An 18,111-nucleotide genomic window follows, 5' to 3' on the forward strand; every position below is an offset into this window, starting at 1 on the left:
AATTAGTCCAAATTATATTCTCAATTGAAAATTGAATGTGACTTTGAATTATGGGTTAAAAACAACTTCCATATGTTTTGGCAACCATTAGTGCACTATTTTATTTAAATAAAAAATGAAATTTGTGGGGTGGTTTCTCTCTCTTTGTTTTTGTTTATGATAAAATAATAAAACCTCTTTTTTTTTTTTAGCTTAACTAGGGGCTTGATATTATCGTTCCCCCGCCGTTCGGTCGATCATTAAACCCCCGTTAAAGCCGTCCCTCCCCAGCGGCGGAGGGTGTTGTCTGGTGTTAAACGCAGTGATACATCGCGGGAGTCTATCCTATAACCTGCTGACGGACCCAGTGACGCCGTGCGGCCGCATTCGCGTAGAGCGCAACGCGACAACTCGCGGAGACATTTCGGTGTTTTTTTCCGCTCCCGTTATCGCCACAGCGGCTCGAACGTCGGTCTACAATGGAGACAAAGCCGGTCATCACCTGCCTTAAAACCCTCCTCATCGTCTACTCCTTCGTGTTTTGGGTAAGTATCCCCCACCGCGCCGCCTTTGTTTGTTGTTTTTCCATCAACGCTGCGGACAATAACGGCTGTCCGTCTCCGTCCGCCGCGGTGTATGTGTTTGCATGATGAAAGGGTGCCAGCATCACCGACGGACTACATTTTTTTTAACAAACTTTCACTTAATAAAAACGACTGCAGCCCATTTTTCTTGACGTTCAGACAAAAACAGGGATGTTTGGCCGGTCGAATTACATAAGTGGGGTGATGGCTACTCATATCTTTGAGCTGCTGGGCGTGAGCGCGTGCCCCACGCATCCTCCTAGCATCATGGTTGTTGTCAGTTAGCGAGGTGCAGGATGTTACCATCACCGCAGCGACTGATGGGAGCCGCGCTAGAGGCCTGCTCGGGATGCTTTCTGACCGCTAATTTTTCATTTTCGGAGCCGCTTCCGCGCGCTTTTAACGGGGGAGCTGGACACAGATGTGTTTTATTTGTGTTTAAAGCAAGAGAGTGGGGCTGGGCTGTCACAATAGGGTTCTGCCTGGGGCCCCAACATGTAAGGGAGGGGGCTATGGTTGTCTAGCCCAACAACAGCTGTTCACGACTGAAAAGCCTTTCTGTATTTACTTGATTATATATATGTATTTTTTAAAATAATCTTATGTTTTATTGTGTCAACGTTATTTTTTTTTATTAAATTACATTTAATTTGTTGCTTGATTTTTATACCGGAAGGTTTAAAAAGTAAGGAATTAATAATAGGGAGGGGGCATGTTAAACTGCCCCTGGGCCCCATGAACTGGTTCCTTGGAAAAGCCTCCATGCTTCACTCTGTGAAAGCAACAAAGTGAGAAGACCCCCCCCCCTCTTCTCCCCCCCAGCAAACCCTTATAAAGAGCTCAAGGTTTAATTCGTCTGACCAGGTTTTAAAGATCCACTCCAATGAAAAATCATGTTTTTGGTATTCTTGAGGCTTTTCCTTCATGATGGGGGACATATATAAAGAAAATTAAGCTTAAAATTGCTCCTTTTTTTTGTATTTTTTATTTTCAAACTGTTGTAAATCAAGCTAGACAAAAATGCACTTTGGAAAAGCTAATGGCCACAAGCTCCCTGTTCTGTTCCATTCTGATGCATCGACTTGTGGACGACTATCCATCTACGTCTTTGTTTTCCTCGTCCAAGCTGGCATCTGGATCAAAGCGAGATAGCTCCAAGATTGCTAGCGATTTTTGTTGCACCGATAATGTTAGGTCTGGGTTGTATGGACCGTAAGCTATTGTAAACTGATGGATGATGGGAAATGGGGGGGAGCTTACTCCACACCAACAGTACCTCCCACAAATCAGAGGTGATTGTTTAATGAACTACTGCTGCTCCACTATGTTTTAGAAAATGACAGTTTTTTTTAAAAATGTTATCTTAAAACGATATGATATTATAACTCCTAAATTTGAGATCAGTGCAATAATAGTGGAACACATCCAAACTATGCACTTTCACATTCATCCAAACCTAGTAATGAAAGATTACTAAGTATCCCGATTACTTATTTTTGTTCAAAATTAGAGGAAAAATGTGACCAAAATGTGACCATCCATTAAAGTTGATGATGAAAAAATGAAATTTCTAAAAGTGGATAAAAGGTCAATTTTTTCTGTAAACAAGTGAAATTATGTCGATCTAGTCTTGCATTAAAGCTCCACTCTGATCATCATTTGATCTATTGTAAAAGCGTTGCCAGTGGTCTTTTAATTATGATTTTCCCATTTTAAGCCAAGATAAATTTAAAAAAAATGTGTCATGTTCTGGGACATAGTTTCTACAGACCAGCAGGAGTTAATTAGAACCCCCCCCCCCCCCCCACTTTATTGCTGTTCCTCTTTTGCGGTCATTGTTTCGTAGATTGTTTTTCAGTACAATTTAGCATAGTTTTTTCTCATTGAACTGTGTTCTGCATCCTGATTGGCTGTAGACCTTGTCAATCAATCTCCTCTATGCTATGTCTCCTGTACTGAATGTGTCCAGCTTTCTAAATAAATTTGGAAAAGATATATTCACAGATGATTAATTGATTTGATTACATACAGTACTAGCAAACAACAAATTACCTCTAAACTTTATATTTCAGAAGTTTTTAACCATTAAGTTGTTTAAAACACAAACACTGTATATTTTTTCTAAATATGTGTAAAACATTTAGAAAATTGTTTATTACTATTATTAAAAGAAAGACAAATAAGGTTTTTTCTCTAAAATGAAAGGACCAAAGCTAAATATTGGGTAGCAACAGTGTTGTCTTTCTAACTTCCAGTAAGCAACTGTTTATATTAAATAGCACCTACATTTCAGTATTCCAGTATGTGATGTGTTTGTTTTTTATCCTTTGCTTCCTTTATACTATAGAGGAAGGATAATGCTCCCTTTTTTTTAACTTTGTCCATCCATCCATCATCCATCCTTTTTCTTCATCTTCATTCATCTTTTTAAACTGGCTTTTAGCTCATTTTTACTAATTTTATTTATTTATTTATCCATTTTATATTGTTTTATGAATTTACACTAGAATTTTAATGCTTTATTTCAATGTTTTATTGTTTATTGCCTTTATCAGTATGTTGTACTCTGTCGTTGTCATGTTTTATTCCCGGTGCCTCCTCAGCTGGAACCTCTCCCTCTGGGTCGGCTGCTGTTCAGCCGCTGCAGCTCTAGATGGGGGCCTGCATCGCCGCTTAGCTGTGGTGGGGCCGGTCCCCACCTGTGATGCTGCATCTGGCAGACTATGCAGCTATTCTCAGAGAGAAAGGTCCCAATTATTAGCTTTTCCAACATCTTGTTTTCGTGCTCAGCCTATTTCTCATTGTCTTTCCCCATCAGTTGGGGGGTGGGAGGAGTGAAAGGAGTGGGGGGGGGGGGTGTAGGTATGGGGAGGGGGGCCCTATTTTTTAACTTTTGTGCTTGTTTATTTTAATTTTCATGGTTGTATTTGTATTATTTCTTAAATTTTGTTTTAATGTAAAGCACTTTGTGTTATGCTTTTATATGAAAAGTGCTATATAAATAAAGTTTGATTGATTGATCCATCCATGCATCCATCCATGCATCCATCCATTTTCTTATCCCTTTTGGGGTCATGGGGTTTGTGGCACCTGTTCCGGGCAAAGGTAGGGTACACCCTGCACAGGTTGCCAATGTGTTGCGGGGCCACACAGCAACTCACAAACCCCCCTTAGGGGCAATTTTAGATTCCCCAATTAACCCGTGAAGCATGTCTTTGGACTGTGGGGGGAAGCTGGAGTTCTCGGAGAAAACCCCCAAATGCACATGGAGAGCATGCAAACCCCACATAGAAAGGCTAAGATATGAACCAGAGCCTTTTCACTAGGTGAGAGCGCTAACCACTGCACCACCGTGCCAACTCTGCCCTAGTAACATATTTAAAAAACGTAATTCCAAAAACCCCATAAACACTGAAATGAAACATTGAAAATAGTTTTTAAACATCAGAAGGCGAGCAGACTGTTTGTCACCCTACGATACCACCCTTTTGTGGTATCAAAATGCTACTTTAAGCATTTATCTTGGACATGCAACCTTCTAATTTACCTAAAACATGACCAAACATGGCGGTGTGAGAGTGATGATATGTACCTGAACCAGAACTGTGCATCATTGAGTTAACTTTTTTGTATTAGAACTCCCCATAGGACAGGGCTGCCCTGGTTTTTGAGCTCCACCTTACTTGTTTTCCAGCCTCACTGTTGCTCACCTAGATCAGGTGTGTTTCTTCAACCAGACCTTGGAATCACATGATCCAGCTGAAGAGTGTGAAACCATCTGTTCAACAACTAAAGGTTGACCAAAATAATAGGACAAAGAGCCAAGGCACGCACAAATTTAAACGCACTAACCATAAAACGACAAGTATAGAGGTGTTGGAAGCTTCAGAAGACTAAGGACGCAGTCTTTGGCAGCTTATTTAACCTTGTCAATCACCCTTTCTCAATTAAAACGTTTAAATATATTTGTTTTTCCTATTGTGACAAAAATGAGAAGTTATATTTTTAATTTCTTAAAATAAAATAGAGTTCACCTATCTTACACACATATCTTTGATTTGATCTTTTTTTTATCAGAATATTCTGTGTAGCTGTGAAGAGCATTCTGCATGGGATTAGAACCATCAGTTCCATCAAGTTACTTTCTGAGCTGCTCAGTTATCATTTCATTTATTGTAGACTAATTGGGAAGTTGGGAATAAAACATAATTTATCAAATTTCACTCACACTGGTCTGGATCCACCATTGTCTAACAGTGGTTGGGTTATTTTTGTCTGATCTTGTTGCTAGAAACCATTTGATACGCCACATCAGTCAAGTTTAGAACAAAATCTAACTGATTTAGTTGCCTTTTTACAATAGTGACTCTTTCTATGATCATTCCTCTGCTATAGTTTAATACTGGAATAGGATTATTTAATTAAAAACTGCAGAGGAGATTTATCACCATGTAATGGGTTTAGGGCGTCAAGTGTACTTGTTCTGCTTCCCACACATTCCCCTGAAAGTCAGAAAGGATGATCGTTTACAATATCGCTAGTGGCCTTATAAAAAAACGAAATGAATCTAAAGTGAGCACAGGAAATATTGTTGGTTTAAGATTATGAGTCGTGAGAGGTTGAAAAGCAGTTGAACTGCACTTTGCACGGAGGACATGTGCTTGTGTTACCACCAACATGTGCTTTTATATTTAGTCTGGCTTGGATGGACTCTAGTAGGACGTTGATATCTACAGCATCAGGTTTCATGCAGCCGGGTTGCAGAAGTGTCTCCGAGCTGGGATAGTCTCCTCCACCCCAGACAACAAAGCACAGAGAAGGCCGGGACTTTTTGGTTCAAAGAGGGAGAAATGTCTCTGTCAGCTCCTGGTTTGTCTGTCAGCGACTTGTCCTGGCCAATAATGTCTTGAGTGGGAAAAGTTGTGTCACAGCAGCGACACACCAGGGAGCGGAATGCAGAGCAGGTGGTGAAGACGGCACGCTGTCCTTGCCAGCATATTTGATCACTTCGCCTTCTGCTTCTTCCAGTGAGCCGCAGGAGGCGAGGGGGAAAAGGAGTGACCTGTTTTGAACTCTGCTCTGTAAGCAAGTGGGCCAGCTGGGCATTGAGTTTCAAACTTTACACTCAGGGGAGGCTGGCAGTGAAGAATCTGAGGTTCTCTTGTTTTCTGCCATTAAAAATAAGAATGAGGCCACTACAAGAAAAAGCTTCAGTAATAAATTTACAGTAAGGTTCCCCGTAACACAGGAGGCATCACCTGAAAACACACGCTCTATGACCCACCTGATTTACGCAATCGATGTAAATCAGCTGATTGTGATGCAGAGAAAAGCAGCTTTTCATATCAGCTTTGAACTGTATAACTGCGCAAAGCCGCTTTTCCCTGCGACAGAATCAACTGATTTACGTCAACTGTGTAAATACTTCACTACTGCAAATTCTTGCATACCAGCACAGAGCTGCTTTTCTCCACTTCAGAATCTGCTGGAATTACATTAATTGCGTAAATTGTTGAAGAGTTGCGGTAGTCAAAAGAATGTCAACACTCTCTAGTGTAAAAGTGTTAAACAAAACCAATACAGTTAAACCAACTGGACATGGCTAAAAACTGCTAAAAGACCAGTGTTCAATCTTCTTTTTTACTACTGAGTTTGAGTTGGGTACTTCAATCTGTAGATACTCGGAGTGGAAGAATATAACCAAGTTCAATGTATAAATTCAATCTGCATCCATGACTGCTGGTGGAGAAGCTGGCCAGCGATTACCATATGATTGTAGCTTTTAACTCAAGATCTCCACTTGTTGGTTGGGGTGTGGTGTACAGAGGCTCTGGATAGACTGACAGGGAAGAAATATTTCTTTAACCTTTCACCGACAGAAATACACTGTGACATTGCCAGTTCAACTGATGAAAAAAACAAGACGAAATCTGAGTCATCAGGATAGCAGTTGGTGGAGTTTTTTTTCATTTGATGTCGTCCGAGAACTGAGCTTACAGGGTTGCTGGGTTCCACCCCTCAAGTTCAGTTCATTTATCTATCTATGCATTTTGAAACGGTGTCTTTAAAAATAGCTTTGGTTACATGTGCAAAATGTCTTTGATTGGATCAAAGATCGGATTAGAAGTGAACTGTGTACATGGGCCCTGAAAAACTTTTAACAAACATTTACATGTGCCACACTTTCGGTCGGAATAAAACATTTTAACATAAGCAGAACTCTCTATAATAACGGAAACAGTCGTAGAAGAAGAAATAGCGAGTTCCGTTGTAAACAAACAAAGACGCATAGACCGAGATGATCTTCTAAAGGTGCTTTTATTATTTTTATGATTATTATTAAGTGCCTGTTTGCTCATAATTTTCTAAATATGTGCGGCCAGCGCTTTATTCTTGATAGCACAAATCCAGAAGAAGAGTTCATGGGGGCAATGTCGCAACCTGCATCTTGTCTACTCGTAAATAAGTGGAAATGACATCAGCCTTTATTTTGTCGGGACACGACTGGTGACACAAAATCACGCGATTGTTGGCGCTGTTTCTCAGGACTGTGCGGGGACCCATTTCTGCATTCGAAAGCCGGTTCCACCAGCTCACATGCCGTCCCAAAGCTCGCTCACGCAGAGCACCCGGACAGACTGCGGTCCTCCTCCTCCTTCTGACCAACAATCAGAATAAACTGTTTAAATGCACGACGATTGGATCAACAATCGGCATAACCCACCAATCTCTATCGTGTGGAAATTTTGATCTGAATGAGTCTGATCGGGGCAGAATATTCTAAACGGTGTGTTTACATGACGCATTTTTATTCTGATCAGGGTTTATTCCGATTACTTTTGTCCATGTAACTGCAGCTAATGATGCGTAGAAGACAATTCTGTCATTTTGCAAAGATGAAACCCATCTAAGGGGGCTGCATTGAGGAGCAGTGGTTAGCGCCCATGCCCTACCCTGGTTTAAATCCCCTCTGGGACCCTTCGATGTGGAGTTTGCATGTTCTCCTCATGCATGTCTGGCTTTTCTTCCCACAGGTCAAAGACATGTGTCATAGGTTAACATCTAACAGTAAATTTCAATTAAATGATTAAATGATGATTTTCTACAATAGACCTTCGCTTGTTTGTTCTCTTTAATATAAATAATATAACAAAATGTACCGTTTTTTAGCTACTTCTAAAACCTTTTAATCTTGTCCTGAATAATGGTGCCATAGAAGTCGGTATGATGAAGCAATTGGATGAGCAACTGTCACGAACTGGTGGTGGAGGACCCAAATGCAGGAGACCAAGCTTGATGACAGGAACTAAAACATTTAATTAGCAAACTGAAACATGACAAAACTATGAGGGGAAAAAAAACCTGTGACAAAACAGAGCAGATGACCTGACAAGGAAGAACAGAAACCAAGACACCTAAATAGGCTGAGGGCAATTAACTGAACTGAAGACAGCTGTGGATCATGAACCTGAAGGTGTGACTGACAAGGAAACCAAAAACATGACAAAGAAAACCAAACCACTGAATCCTTACAGCAACAATACAATTGGAACTTTTTTTTTAATTACAGTTCAAACATTTACAAAAATGTCCAAAAAAGTTACATTTTTGTAGGTTTGTTTTTTGAAGTACTGACAAATATCTTTCTGGTAGTATCCTTCCAGTTGATTTAAAGACCCAGTCCTATGAAAGTTGTGTTTTGAGTTGTAGTTTTGAGTTCTGAGTATTTCTTATTCAAATTGTTGTCAGGAGCAGACAAAAAATGACATTTGAAAAACATTGTATTTGTAGCAGTGGTTAGCGCTCTTGCCTCACAGCAAGAAGGCCCCCTGCAACAGAACAACAGTGGGGGTCCTTTCTGTGTGGAGTTTGCATGTTCTCCTGCATGCGTTGGTTTTCTCTAGGGACTCTGGCTTCCTCTCACAGGCCAAAAACATGCTTCATAGCTTAATTGGTTACTCTAAATGGTGTGAATGTGAGTGTGCATAGGTGTGTGACACCCTGGACAGGGTGTCCCCTGCCCTTCCTCACAAGGGGCCGGAATAGGCTCCGGCAACTCTGTGACCCCAAAAGGGACAAAACTGGTTTAGAAGAGAAATAAATATATTTCTAATATGCTGGGCAGGCCAAAAGCTCCTTGCTCTGCTCCATTCTGATCCACTTGTATAACTAGATCCATGTGCGTCTTTGTTTTCCTGATCTGAGCTGGCATCTAGATCAAAACTGTACCACTGGATAGCTTTAATATTGCTTACCATTTTTGTTGCACCAATAATGTTAGGTCGGGGGTTTAAGGGGGTGTTAGCTACAGAGAGAGCATGCAAACAGAGAGCTGCGCCGGCAGTCACGCCCACAACGCTTTGAATTACAAATGGTAAAAGGTATCTTCAGTAAATGTGCATTTTATGTGTATCTTATTTATTGCTCCTTCTTGCTACCGGCCTGCAGAGCTGAAGGAATTCCCATCATCTTTTTTAAGATTTGGGGTTGCTTGGAAACACGCTGCTCAGACTGTTGTCCCTCATTTTTCCGACAGCAGGACGAGATGCAGCATCTTCTTAAGGCCTGTTCACACCGGGACGAATTTCGCCGGCGATTTTCGCCGACGTTTAACGCCTCGTGACTAAACAAAGTGCACCAATGAGAGTGTGCACACCGACGCGAAAAAACGCCACGCGCCAAAGCGTCAAAAAAAAAAAACGCCTCGGGTTCGTTTTTTTTTTTCGACGCGTCGCGTCGAAATCTATTCGACCAATGAGAATGGCGCTTTTGCACACGTGTCTGGAGCTTCTGAAGTTACAGTAAAACACAACTTGGGGGCGCTCAAACACAAAACTGCCTTGCTGAGCACACATACCAGCGAAGAAGATAGACGCCAAGTAGCGTCTACACTGCCGCGAAGAAATAATGACGGACATTCTTAAATATCCACTTACCAAGTACCAGTTGGAGCTACTGATGCTTGAAAAATTCATGTTTTCTTTGTATGATTCTGACAAGCGCGTAAATACTTGCTCTCTTCTTCTGAGTGAAAAGCGACTTTAAGAATCGTAAAGTTGCGCAGCGCCACCTTGTGTACAGGAGTATTTCTATTTACATTATGCGCCATCTAATGTCAGGGAATGAAATTGCATGTTCGCTCGGCTCACCGTCAGCGAAAATCGCCTGGGTGTGAACACAAAAAACGTGGCGAAAAACGCTGGCGAATAACGCCTGGCGAATATTCGTCCCGGTGTGTACGGGCCTTTAGACTCAAGGAGGTTAGCAGTATGAGTTGGCCCGCAATGGTGTCACATAATCAGCAGCCATTCCTCACACCACTGTCTTTACAGTGCCAGCTGAGACACACACCGCTTCAGCTGGCTCGAACAACGCACTCTTTCATCCGTACCCTTCATTTGAAATGCTAAGAGAGGCGCAACAGGAGGAAGCGTCTCGCCTTGGATCAAAGGGCTTCTTTGATTTGTCCTATATCCTTCCCTCTCTGCCTCTGTGTGCGTCAGGACTGGCGTGTTCACAACAAAGCTGATCCACACCTCTTTTTAGATGGTTTGGTGAGGTTTTATGCCTGCTGTCTCCTCCTTTCCACCTTAATCGTCTAATTTCTTGTTCCACCTTGATCGATTTTTCTCCTCATCTCCTAGAAACGTTCCAAAAATCTCTGTTGTTTTGGTGTGACACCAGATAAAAATCTTCCGTTCTTGTCTGTTCTTTATCTGTCTCATCCATCTCTCCACCCCCCTTTTTAGATAACAGGAGCCATCCTGCTGGCAGTAGGAGTATGGGGGAAGCTGATGCTCGGGCCGTACATCTCTCTGATCGCTGACAACTCCACCAACGCCCCGTACGTCCTCATCGGCACCGGGACTGTCATCATCGTTTTTGGCCTGTTTGGATGCTTCGCCACCTGCAGAGGAAGCCCATGGATGCTGAAACTGGTGAGAGGCTGCAGGAGGAGAGCATGTTGTCATCAGGAGAGTCAGTCGAGCAGCAGAGGAAGATTAATTAGCTTGAAGCTACATCACACCAGCTATAATGGTTAACCTCTATGGCGTGGAGACGTCCCAGAGAAGCTGCAGGACGTTTTTTGTCATGAGAGGGTGTCTGTGTGTGAGTGTGACCATAATGCAAATTATAATCACCAATAAAGGCTTTTCATGCAAACTATGCAAATGTGCTGCTTCTTTCCTCTCCGCACAGTATGCCATGTTTTTGTCCCTCGTCTTCCTTGCCGAGCTGGTGGCAGGAATCTCTGGATTTGTCTTTCGCCATGAGGTCAGTGAGAGCTTGTGGCATCATTTTACAGCATATGTGTGTAACTCTGTAGTGCTAAGCACATATGTTTGTGCTACACAGATAAAGGGAACTTTTCGCAGAACGTACACCGATGCGGTCCTGAACTACAATACCCAGGATGAGGCGAGCCGAGCTGTGGACTATTTGCAGAACAAGGTGAGCCTTTGTGAAAAAGCAGAAAACAGGGGTACCCTTCAACACCGGAGATGTCGCCGGCGACATCGAAATAACAGCTCTTTGATGTACCCGATCACCGTGAATCAGCTGACTCTGACTGCTTCTCATACCAGTTTAACACCCATATTTAAGACTTTACATACGAATATTGTAGCATATCAGTGCAAAGCACAAACATAAAGTGTTGCAGAATGCTGCAAAGCAGCTTTTTCTCCTGGACAGAATCCGCTCATACACATTAATTGTATAAACAGTAGAAGAGTTAACTGTAGTTGAAGGAATGTCAACACTGGAGCTAAAGCTCCGGCATGAAAGAGTTAAATTACAGTATAACCAATCTATCCTTAGAGCCTTTATAGGAAGCCTGTTCATGCAGCAATTTTTGTCCTCACATTAATGCAAAAATGTCTACAACACTGAACAAAGTGAGGTTCAGCTTCTGCTCAGGAGGACTGAAGAATGCATTTGACTCAATTTGAGTTTTTTATATTAAAATATTCCACAGGAATCCAACAAACTCATCTGACCACCCACAATGAATCAGAGCTGTCACTGCTTGGATTTTTCATAAGTTCAAACTTTTTAACTACTTATTGACATTTTTATTGGAGGTGTAAAGGGTACTTATATTTATTAAAATACTCTATCTAGGACTGAGAGAAACAGCAGTATATGTTGAAAGCCACAGATGTGAACAAGATTATGTTGGTATAAAGGTAAACAATCGATCGGGAGGTAAGTAATCAGTTTCTGCTCTACTTTGTCATTTTTCTCTTTCTGTTGTAAACAAAAAGACGTCCAATCACAAACTTCCCTCTACCAAGTCGGATCGATTACAATTGGCTGAAGGTGAACGACAGCGAGAGTCGTGTGTTGCATTCACTAAACCCATGATAACCCTTTGTTTCCACAGCACTTCAAACCATACCGGAATAAATTAATCTAATATGTCACACTTTTTTAACCACAAAGAACAAAACAGTCTAAAATGGCAAGTTTTACTGTTTGAAGTGGTTTTTGTTGCCAAAAATACAGAGTAATTATATATATTATATTACGTATACATATATTTCTATGTTAAAAGGCATTTGATTTCATTTTAAATGCCAAATAAATAATAAATATCTAGATTGCGTATCCATGTAGGTATAAGAATTGGACTGTTATCCCCAAAAAGTTAGTTGGATCTTTTCTGTATTGATTTGTGGACCATGTATAGAGATAGGTGTGGAATCATGTCAGATGGGGTGATACACATCCTGACTTTTTATTTTTCAAAATGGTGTTAGTTATGGTTGAATGTTATGTAAGTGCAAAATGTAGTCATAAAGCAAACACCAACCTTAATGTTCGAGGAAAGCGCATCATGTTTGCTCCAAGGAAACCCCATGGCAGACTCCAGAAACACTTTAACACTCGCCTGGTAGTGGTTTCCTTCAACAGTCTTACTCTAAGTTTTTAAGTACCGGTACCTGGTAATTCAGTCAGTGCTCTCCATTTGATTCTACCTGTCAAGAGGTTTTCCACATTAGCAGACAAACGTGTGTGACCTCAACTCTCGTCTCAATGGAGGAACAACTCCACCGACAAATGCTGTTGATGCTTTGTAAGTTAGTTGTTGACTTAAATTGCTCCACTCTAACACCCCGCCCACAACTCACAGCCAAATTTCTATTAAACTCCTCCTCTGCAGATACTATGTCCTAGAAAACCACATGTTTTTTTTTATTTTGACTAAAAACGGCATAATCTGGATTAAAAGACCACTGGAGATGCTTTTACAACAGATCAAAAGAGGATCAGAGTGGGACTTCAGTGAATAACTCGTGAGTTTTGGCCACATGCAGAAATGTGCTCTTCCTCTTTTTTCATAGCTGCGCTGTTGTGGAGTCTACAACTACACCAGCTGGTTTGCTAGTGTGTATTACCCCGCCAAAGGCATTCCTCCAAGCTGCTGCTTTAACTCCTCTGACTGCAGCTCTGATGACCTCCGCAATGCAACTGTGGCCCCAAGTAAAGTCTACCACCAGGTGGGTTTTCCTTTTGATTTGAAAATGTCTGACCTTTTTAAAAATGTATCTCCTCCATGCACTAACACCTACCTGCAGATACTCTCCCACAAACACGTCCTTCCCCTCATTTGCACATATAACATGTCCCCAAATCCCCCGCCAATTAACCTGCTCCCTGTGTTTCAGGGCTGCTTTGACTTGGTCACTTCCTTCATGGAAACCAACATGGCCATCATCGCAGGGGTGACGTTTGGAATTGCCTTCTCGCAGGTGAGTATGAAGAAAGGAGTGACAAACTTTTGGTTGGAGGATTAACAGATGCAGTTTTGCATTCTTCCTTTTGTGTTACAGCTGATCGGCATGTTGCTCGCCTGCTGTCTGTCCAGGATCATCACAGCCAACCAGTATGAGATGGTCTAGCTGGTGGGACGTGGCAGGTAGGAGCTGAGAACTTGTTGGAAAACAAATCTGGATGGAAATAAAAAAAACTCTTACCTGTACGTTTTCATTTCAGGGGTTTGAAGAAAAAGAGGCATTCAAGTCTTGGCACAAGACAAGGAAATTCCCCAAACGGAATCTGGATTGGAATTTACCACCGTCCGTCTCTCAGCCCGTGATCTTAATGTAATATCTTAATGTATCTTATTGTAAAGCACCATTCCTTGACTCACAGCAGTTGCATCAAAGCTTCAAGCACATATTGCACCGCTTCTTTACGTACAAGATGTTCATCGTAAACAGGAAACTCAGATCAGTGCAGCTCCAACGCAAGCCAGTGACATGTAGACGTTTGAGGCGCCAACAGCCATGCTTTCTTTAAACACCTGCTGCACATTTTCGTACAGACTGAGGTAGCTTAAGCCTGAAAGTAATCCTTTAGTAGTAGTCTGATTTAGTTTTGCACTTAAATTTGCGCTTGCTAATCATTGTAAACTTCTAAGATTGTGAGTCGTGTACCAACGTATCAGGTGAGAAAGAAGATCTAGAGTATTTTTTACCTTAATAAGATAAGAACAATATTTTTTTGTCCAAAATTATACATTTAGACAGGAAATTATGACTTAATTTGAATACCAATTAAAGCTTTATGATGGATTTAACAAATGTGAATTGTGTTGTAGAACTTCCACTGTGACGTCAAGTCGATAGGAACTTAAAAAACAAAACTTTTTAACTTCAAAATGCACTCAAAACCTTTGTTTGCTTTCTAGCTTTATCAGGGGAAAATGCATTCAGATGAGTCTGAGGGCTTCGTAACAAAAGCTGTTTTGAGACACAAAATACGGATTTATTTATCCACTCCCGTTTCCTGTGCTGCCCTTGGGCTCCTGAAGATTCAAAGCAATGACTGAGTACCTTCATTTCTTTCACTTGACTTTCTTTCCTTTACCTCGTGACATTTTTCTGCGAATTTCAACAAAAGACACTTAGGAAGTAACTGTGGAAGTTCTGGTTTTCAAACACAGCGCCCTTCCTCGACATTCTCTGCAAAGAAGCAGTGCCAAGGCTAACGTCTAAACGGTTCAAGCTAAGTGTTTTTGGCTCACAAAGCTGCTTCTTTGTCCACAGTCGTACTTATTAATGAGTGCAGATACTATGGTTTGAGTTATGTCATTGAAATATTCAGAGGAGGACGTTCTCTAACGTGGGCTTGGGGTCCATGGCCTAATTTAAAATTCTGTTAGATTCACATTCTACAAGGTTACAATGTGATTCAATGAAAAGCTGACTGGGTTCCATTCAAATTTTTTTTCAATATTAAATGGAAAATCATTTTCTGTTTTCGAAAAAGAACAAATGGCATTACAGGAAAATCCATACATTTTATTGATCAGTATCACTCCATCGTTCACATCACGTTCAAGAACGTGCCAAAATATGGTGTCAATACGCTACCCCATACTAACCCCTTACCTACAGTCGTAGTGGTGCAAATATCATGAATCTTGCTCCACGATATTTTTTTCACAGCTCTATTCTGATTTATGAAAGACTTGGTGTCATAGAATTCTGGCATTTAATGTAGAAGCTGAAAACAGACTAAAAACTAGCATAGCTTTACGTAAACGCAAGAGTTTTGAACTTAGCAGCCCGAAACACACATTTACATAGACTTTTCATTGGAAGCGGTTGCTTGAACGTGCGTTGCTGAGGCTGGTGTGAATGCAGCATCACAAGGATTTATTATTTTAGTCATTTAAATGAGAAAATATCAGGGAGGGGGATATAACGGAACCTTCACCTCACTCCCCTCAGAGTGCCTCTAGTCCTCTTCTCACAGGTTGGTTGCAAAACATTGTGACCTGGTCTCTCCAGACTCTGAATGCATCCTCTCCGACTCAGTAATATTTGAGCAAACCTAACAAACCCTAATGAACAGCCCGTTTCTGTCAGGAGAAACAGATCAAGAAACCCTGTTGGATCTGATTGTAAAGCGAGGACGAGCTGCTTCTCCTCCAGAACTGACGGTTGAATGAAAAATACTGCTCTACAAGCCAAGAAGCACTTGATTTGAACCATTCAAATAAATGTGATTTTTTTAAAAACAAGATTTTTTTTTTAGCATAAGTCAAACCAAATTATTCAAGTACAAATTCCGAAACAGCTTTCTTCTGGTGGAACCTAACCTGATTTAAATGGGAGGCAGACAGGTGTTTGTGAGAATCTGTGTGACGCATCAACCTGCTGCTTCCACCTCCATCCTCCTCTGTAGATATGAATCAGAAATGTAATTTCTATGATGTAATGTTTCTCCTTCTAATATGCTAACCGGTGTATCCGTGTCACGGATTTGAATCCACATTTTGTGCTGTTAATCTGTATTTGTTGGGTAGTTTATAGAAAACTTGCACTAAAAATATGATAGTGGCTCATTTTTTTGCCGAGAACAACGCACAGTTTCAGTGTATTTAGGATGTTTTTGTTAGCATTTAGTTTACAGTGAAACCCCCTGCTGTGACTCTTTTTTTGTTGTGGTTTTATGTTTAATCTAATTGACGGTTTTTACCTTGAGTGTGTAAGAGTGAGCATCTGCATTCTGTGACCCCCCTGCTGTGCTGCTCAGTACTTTGTCGTTGCTTTTGAAACTGTAAATCGGATTTTGTGAATGTATGTTTTACCTCCAATCTTTTGTTCTGTACATATTAACCTGCAATACCATCCAGCTTACACGTGAGGTCGCCATAGGCACTCAGAGGGAATTGCAACATGCTGTCCACCTCTGACTGAAGTCACCATCAGTGTTCTTATTAATAAAAATCAAGAATAACAGTTGTTTATGGAGTGAATTCTTGCCATTACTGCTTCACATACATGTGGGTTTGTCAGCATATGTGTTTATGTAGGTTTTTTGGGATGTTAGATCATCTAGTTGCTCATTTATTGTTCATTTACATGAGCTGTTCAACTGTGTTCTCAGTAGAAACAGGACTTATTTAGATTTAAAAATAAATAACCTTAGGAGCTGAAATTTTCCAAACACATCCGAGCCTAAATTTTTATATATGCACTCAAAACATTCTCTTTAAATGACTATAATCACAAACAGCAGCTGGATGAATCCGTTAGCTGCACGTGGGACTGGCGCGTGGGCAATCGGGGTTCGTTTCCCAGGGGGCGCGATGAGCTTCATCAGGCAAGACCCTTCACGCCACTGCCCTAAACCATGTAGCCATAAGAGGGCCCAAGTCTGGGTCTCCCTGTGCCGGTCCCCAGCCTGGGTTGTGTCAGGAAGGACGTCTGGTTTAAGAACCTCTGCCGAAACCACATGTGCGAATCTCTGAAAGCTGAGGCGCCCCCTGAAGTGCCGAAAAGTCAACAAGTTACTAACATTACAAGAAATGTGAAATGATGCCAGGAATAAAGTGCCTGTCAGGGACTGGTGGTGGAGGACTCAAAATGCAGGAGACCAAGCTTGGTGACAGGAAATAAAAATTTAATAAACAAACTGAAACATGACAAAACTAAAGGGAGAAACAAACCGGTGACAAAACAGAGCAGATGACCTGACAAGGATGAACAGAAACCAAGACACCTAAATAGGCTGAGGGCAATTAACTGAACTGAAGACAGCTGAGGATCATGAACCTGAAACTGGAGTGACTGACAAAAATAAAACCAAAAACATGACCAAGAACAAAACCACAGAATCTTTACAGTGCCATAAAAACATGGATGAGAAATTGATTTGAAAAATTGTTGATTTCAGTTTTTTCATGTGTACAAAAAGGGACAAAATCTGCATTTACATTTGCAGAGAAAAAAAAGTAGAAGCAGATTTAAATGTACATTTCCTGCTCCTTTTAAAACAAATTTGACTAACAGTTTTTTTTTTACCAACTACTGTTCACTTCATCAGAAAATGTTGTTTTTTCTAAGTTGGATCCAAACAAAGTTTTAAATTCTTTTGATCTATTTCAAAGCATTCCCAGTGCTCTTTTATTTATACTGTAATTATGCTGTTTTTAGCCCCAATCAAAAAACCTGTGTCACTTTCCGGGACATAGTGTCTGCAAACGTTCATTAGAAATTCACCTCTTAGTTGTGGGTGAGACTGTTGGCAGGGAGTGGGGCCTAAGTAAGCCCCCACTCCCCGTCATCCATCTGTTTACACGTTCTCCCGTTAGCTTACAGTCCCTCACACCCCCAACCTAACATTGCCAGTCCAGCAAAAATGGCGGGCAATATTGGAGCTATGCAGCCGTCCAGTTCGGAGCCAGATGTCAGCTTGAACAAGGTAAATGAATACTTACATGGATCTAGTCGTCTACAAGTGGAATCAAAATCCATGGATCTAATAAAGAAATACACAGAAACCAAATTTTAAGCTTAATTTTCTCTTAATATGTTCTCCATCATCGAAAAATGCCACAAGAACAGCTGTCTGATAACATTTAGAATAGAGTTGTTTAGTTACAACCAGGCTTCCAAACACCTAATGCAAAACACAAAAAACACGTTAGTTTACCTGCAACGGAAGTTTTTTACATCAGAAAAAAAAATCCAAAAGCATAATCTCAAAAGTGAATGAAATATTTATAGGAAATTGTGCTGATTTGTTGGGG

At 41.0% G+C, this 18,111-nt stretch overlaps 1 protein-coding gene across 1 annotated transcript; it reads left to right on the forward strand.

Annotated features, from left to right (window-relative positions):
• Positions 1 to 269: 269 nt before the first annotated feature.
• tspan7 (tetraspanin 7) lies at positions 270 to 16,321 on the forward strand. Its single transcript, XM_004081463.4, has 8 exons — positions 270 to 524; positions 10,313 to 10,501; positions 10,764 to 10,838; positions 10,920 to 11,015; positions 12,911 to 13,066; positions 13,235 to 13,318; positions 13,400 to 13,485; positions 13,563 to 16,321. Exons 1-7 carry the CDS (start codon positions 459 to 461, stop codon positions 13,466 to 13,468), a joined length of 735 nt encoding a protein of 244 aa, XP_004081511.1. The 5' UTR covers positions 270 to 458; the 3' UTR covers positions 13,469 to 13,485; positions 13,563 to 16,321.
• Positions 16,322 to 18,111: the final 1,790 nt, after the last annotated feature.

The sequence above is a fragment of the Oryzias latipes genome, chromosome 21 (assembly GCF_002234675.1).
Source record: "Oryzias latipes chromosome 21, ASM223467v1".
In the NCBI taxonomy this organism is placed as follows: Eukaryota; Metazoa; Chordata; class Actinopteri; order Beloniformes; family Adrianichthyidae; genus Oryzias; species Oryzias latipes.

Coding starts and splice junctions, on each gene's coding strand:
- tspan7 (XM_004081463.4), top strand. CDS start 459: ATGGAGACAAAGCCGGTCATCACCTGCCTTAAAACCCTCCTCATCGTC. Junction 10,502..10,763: donor GCCCATGGATGCTGAAACTG/GTGAGAGGCTGC, acceptor CTCTCCGCACAG/TATGCCATGTTTTTGTCCCT. Junction 13,319..13,399: donor TTGGAATTGCCTTCTCGCAG/GTGAGTATGAAG, acceptor TTTGTGTTACAG/CTGATCGGCATGTTGCTCGC.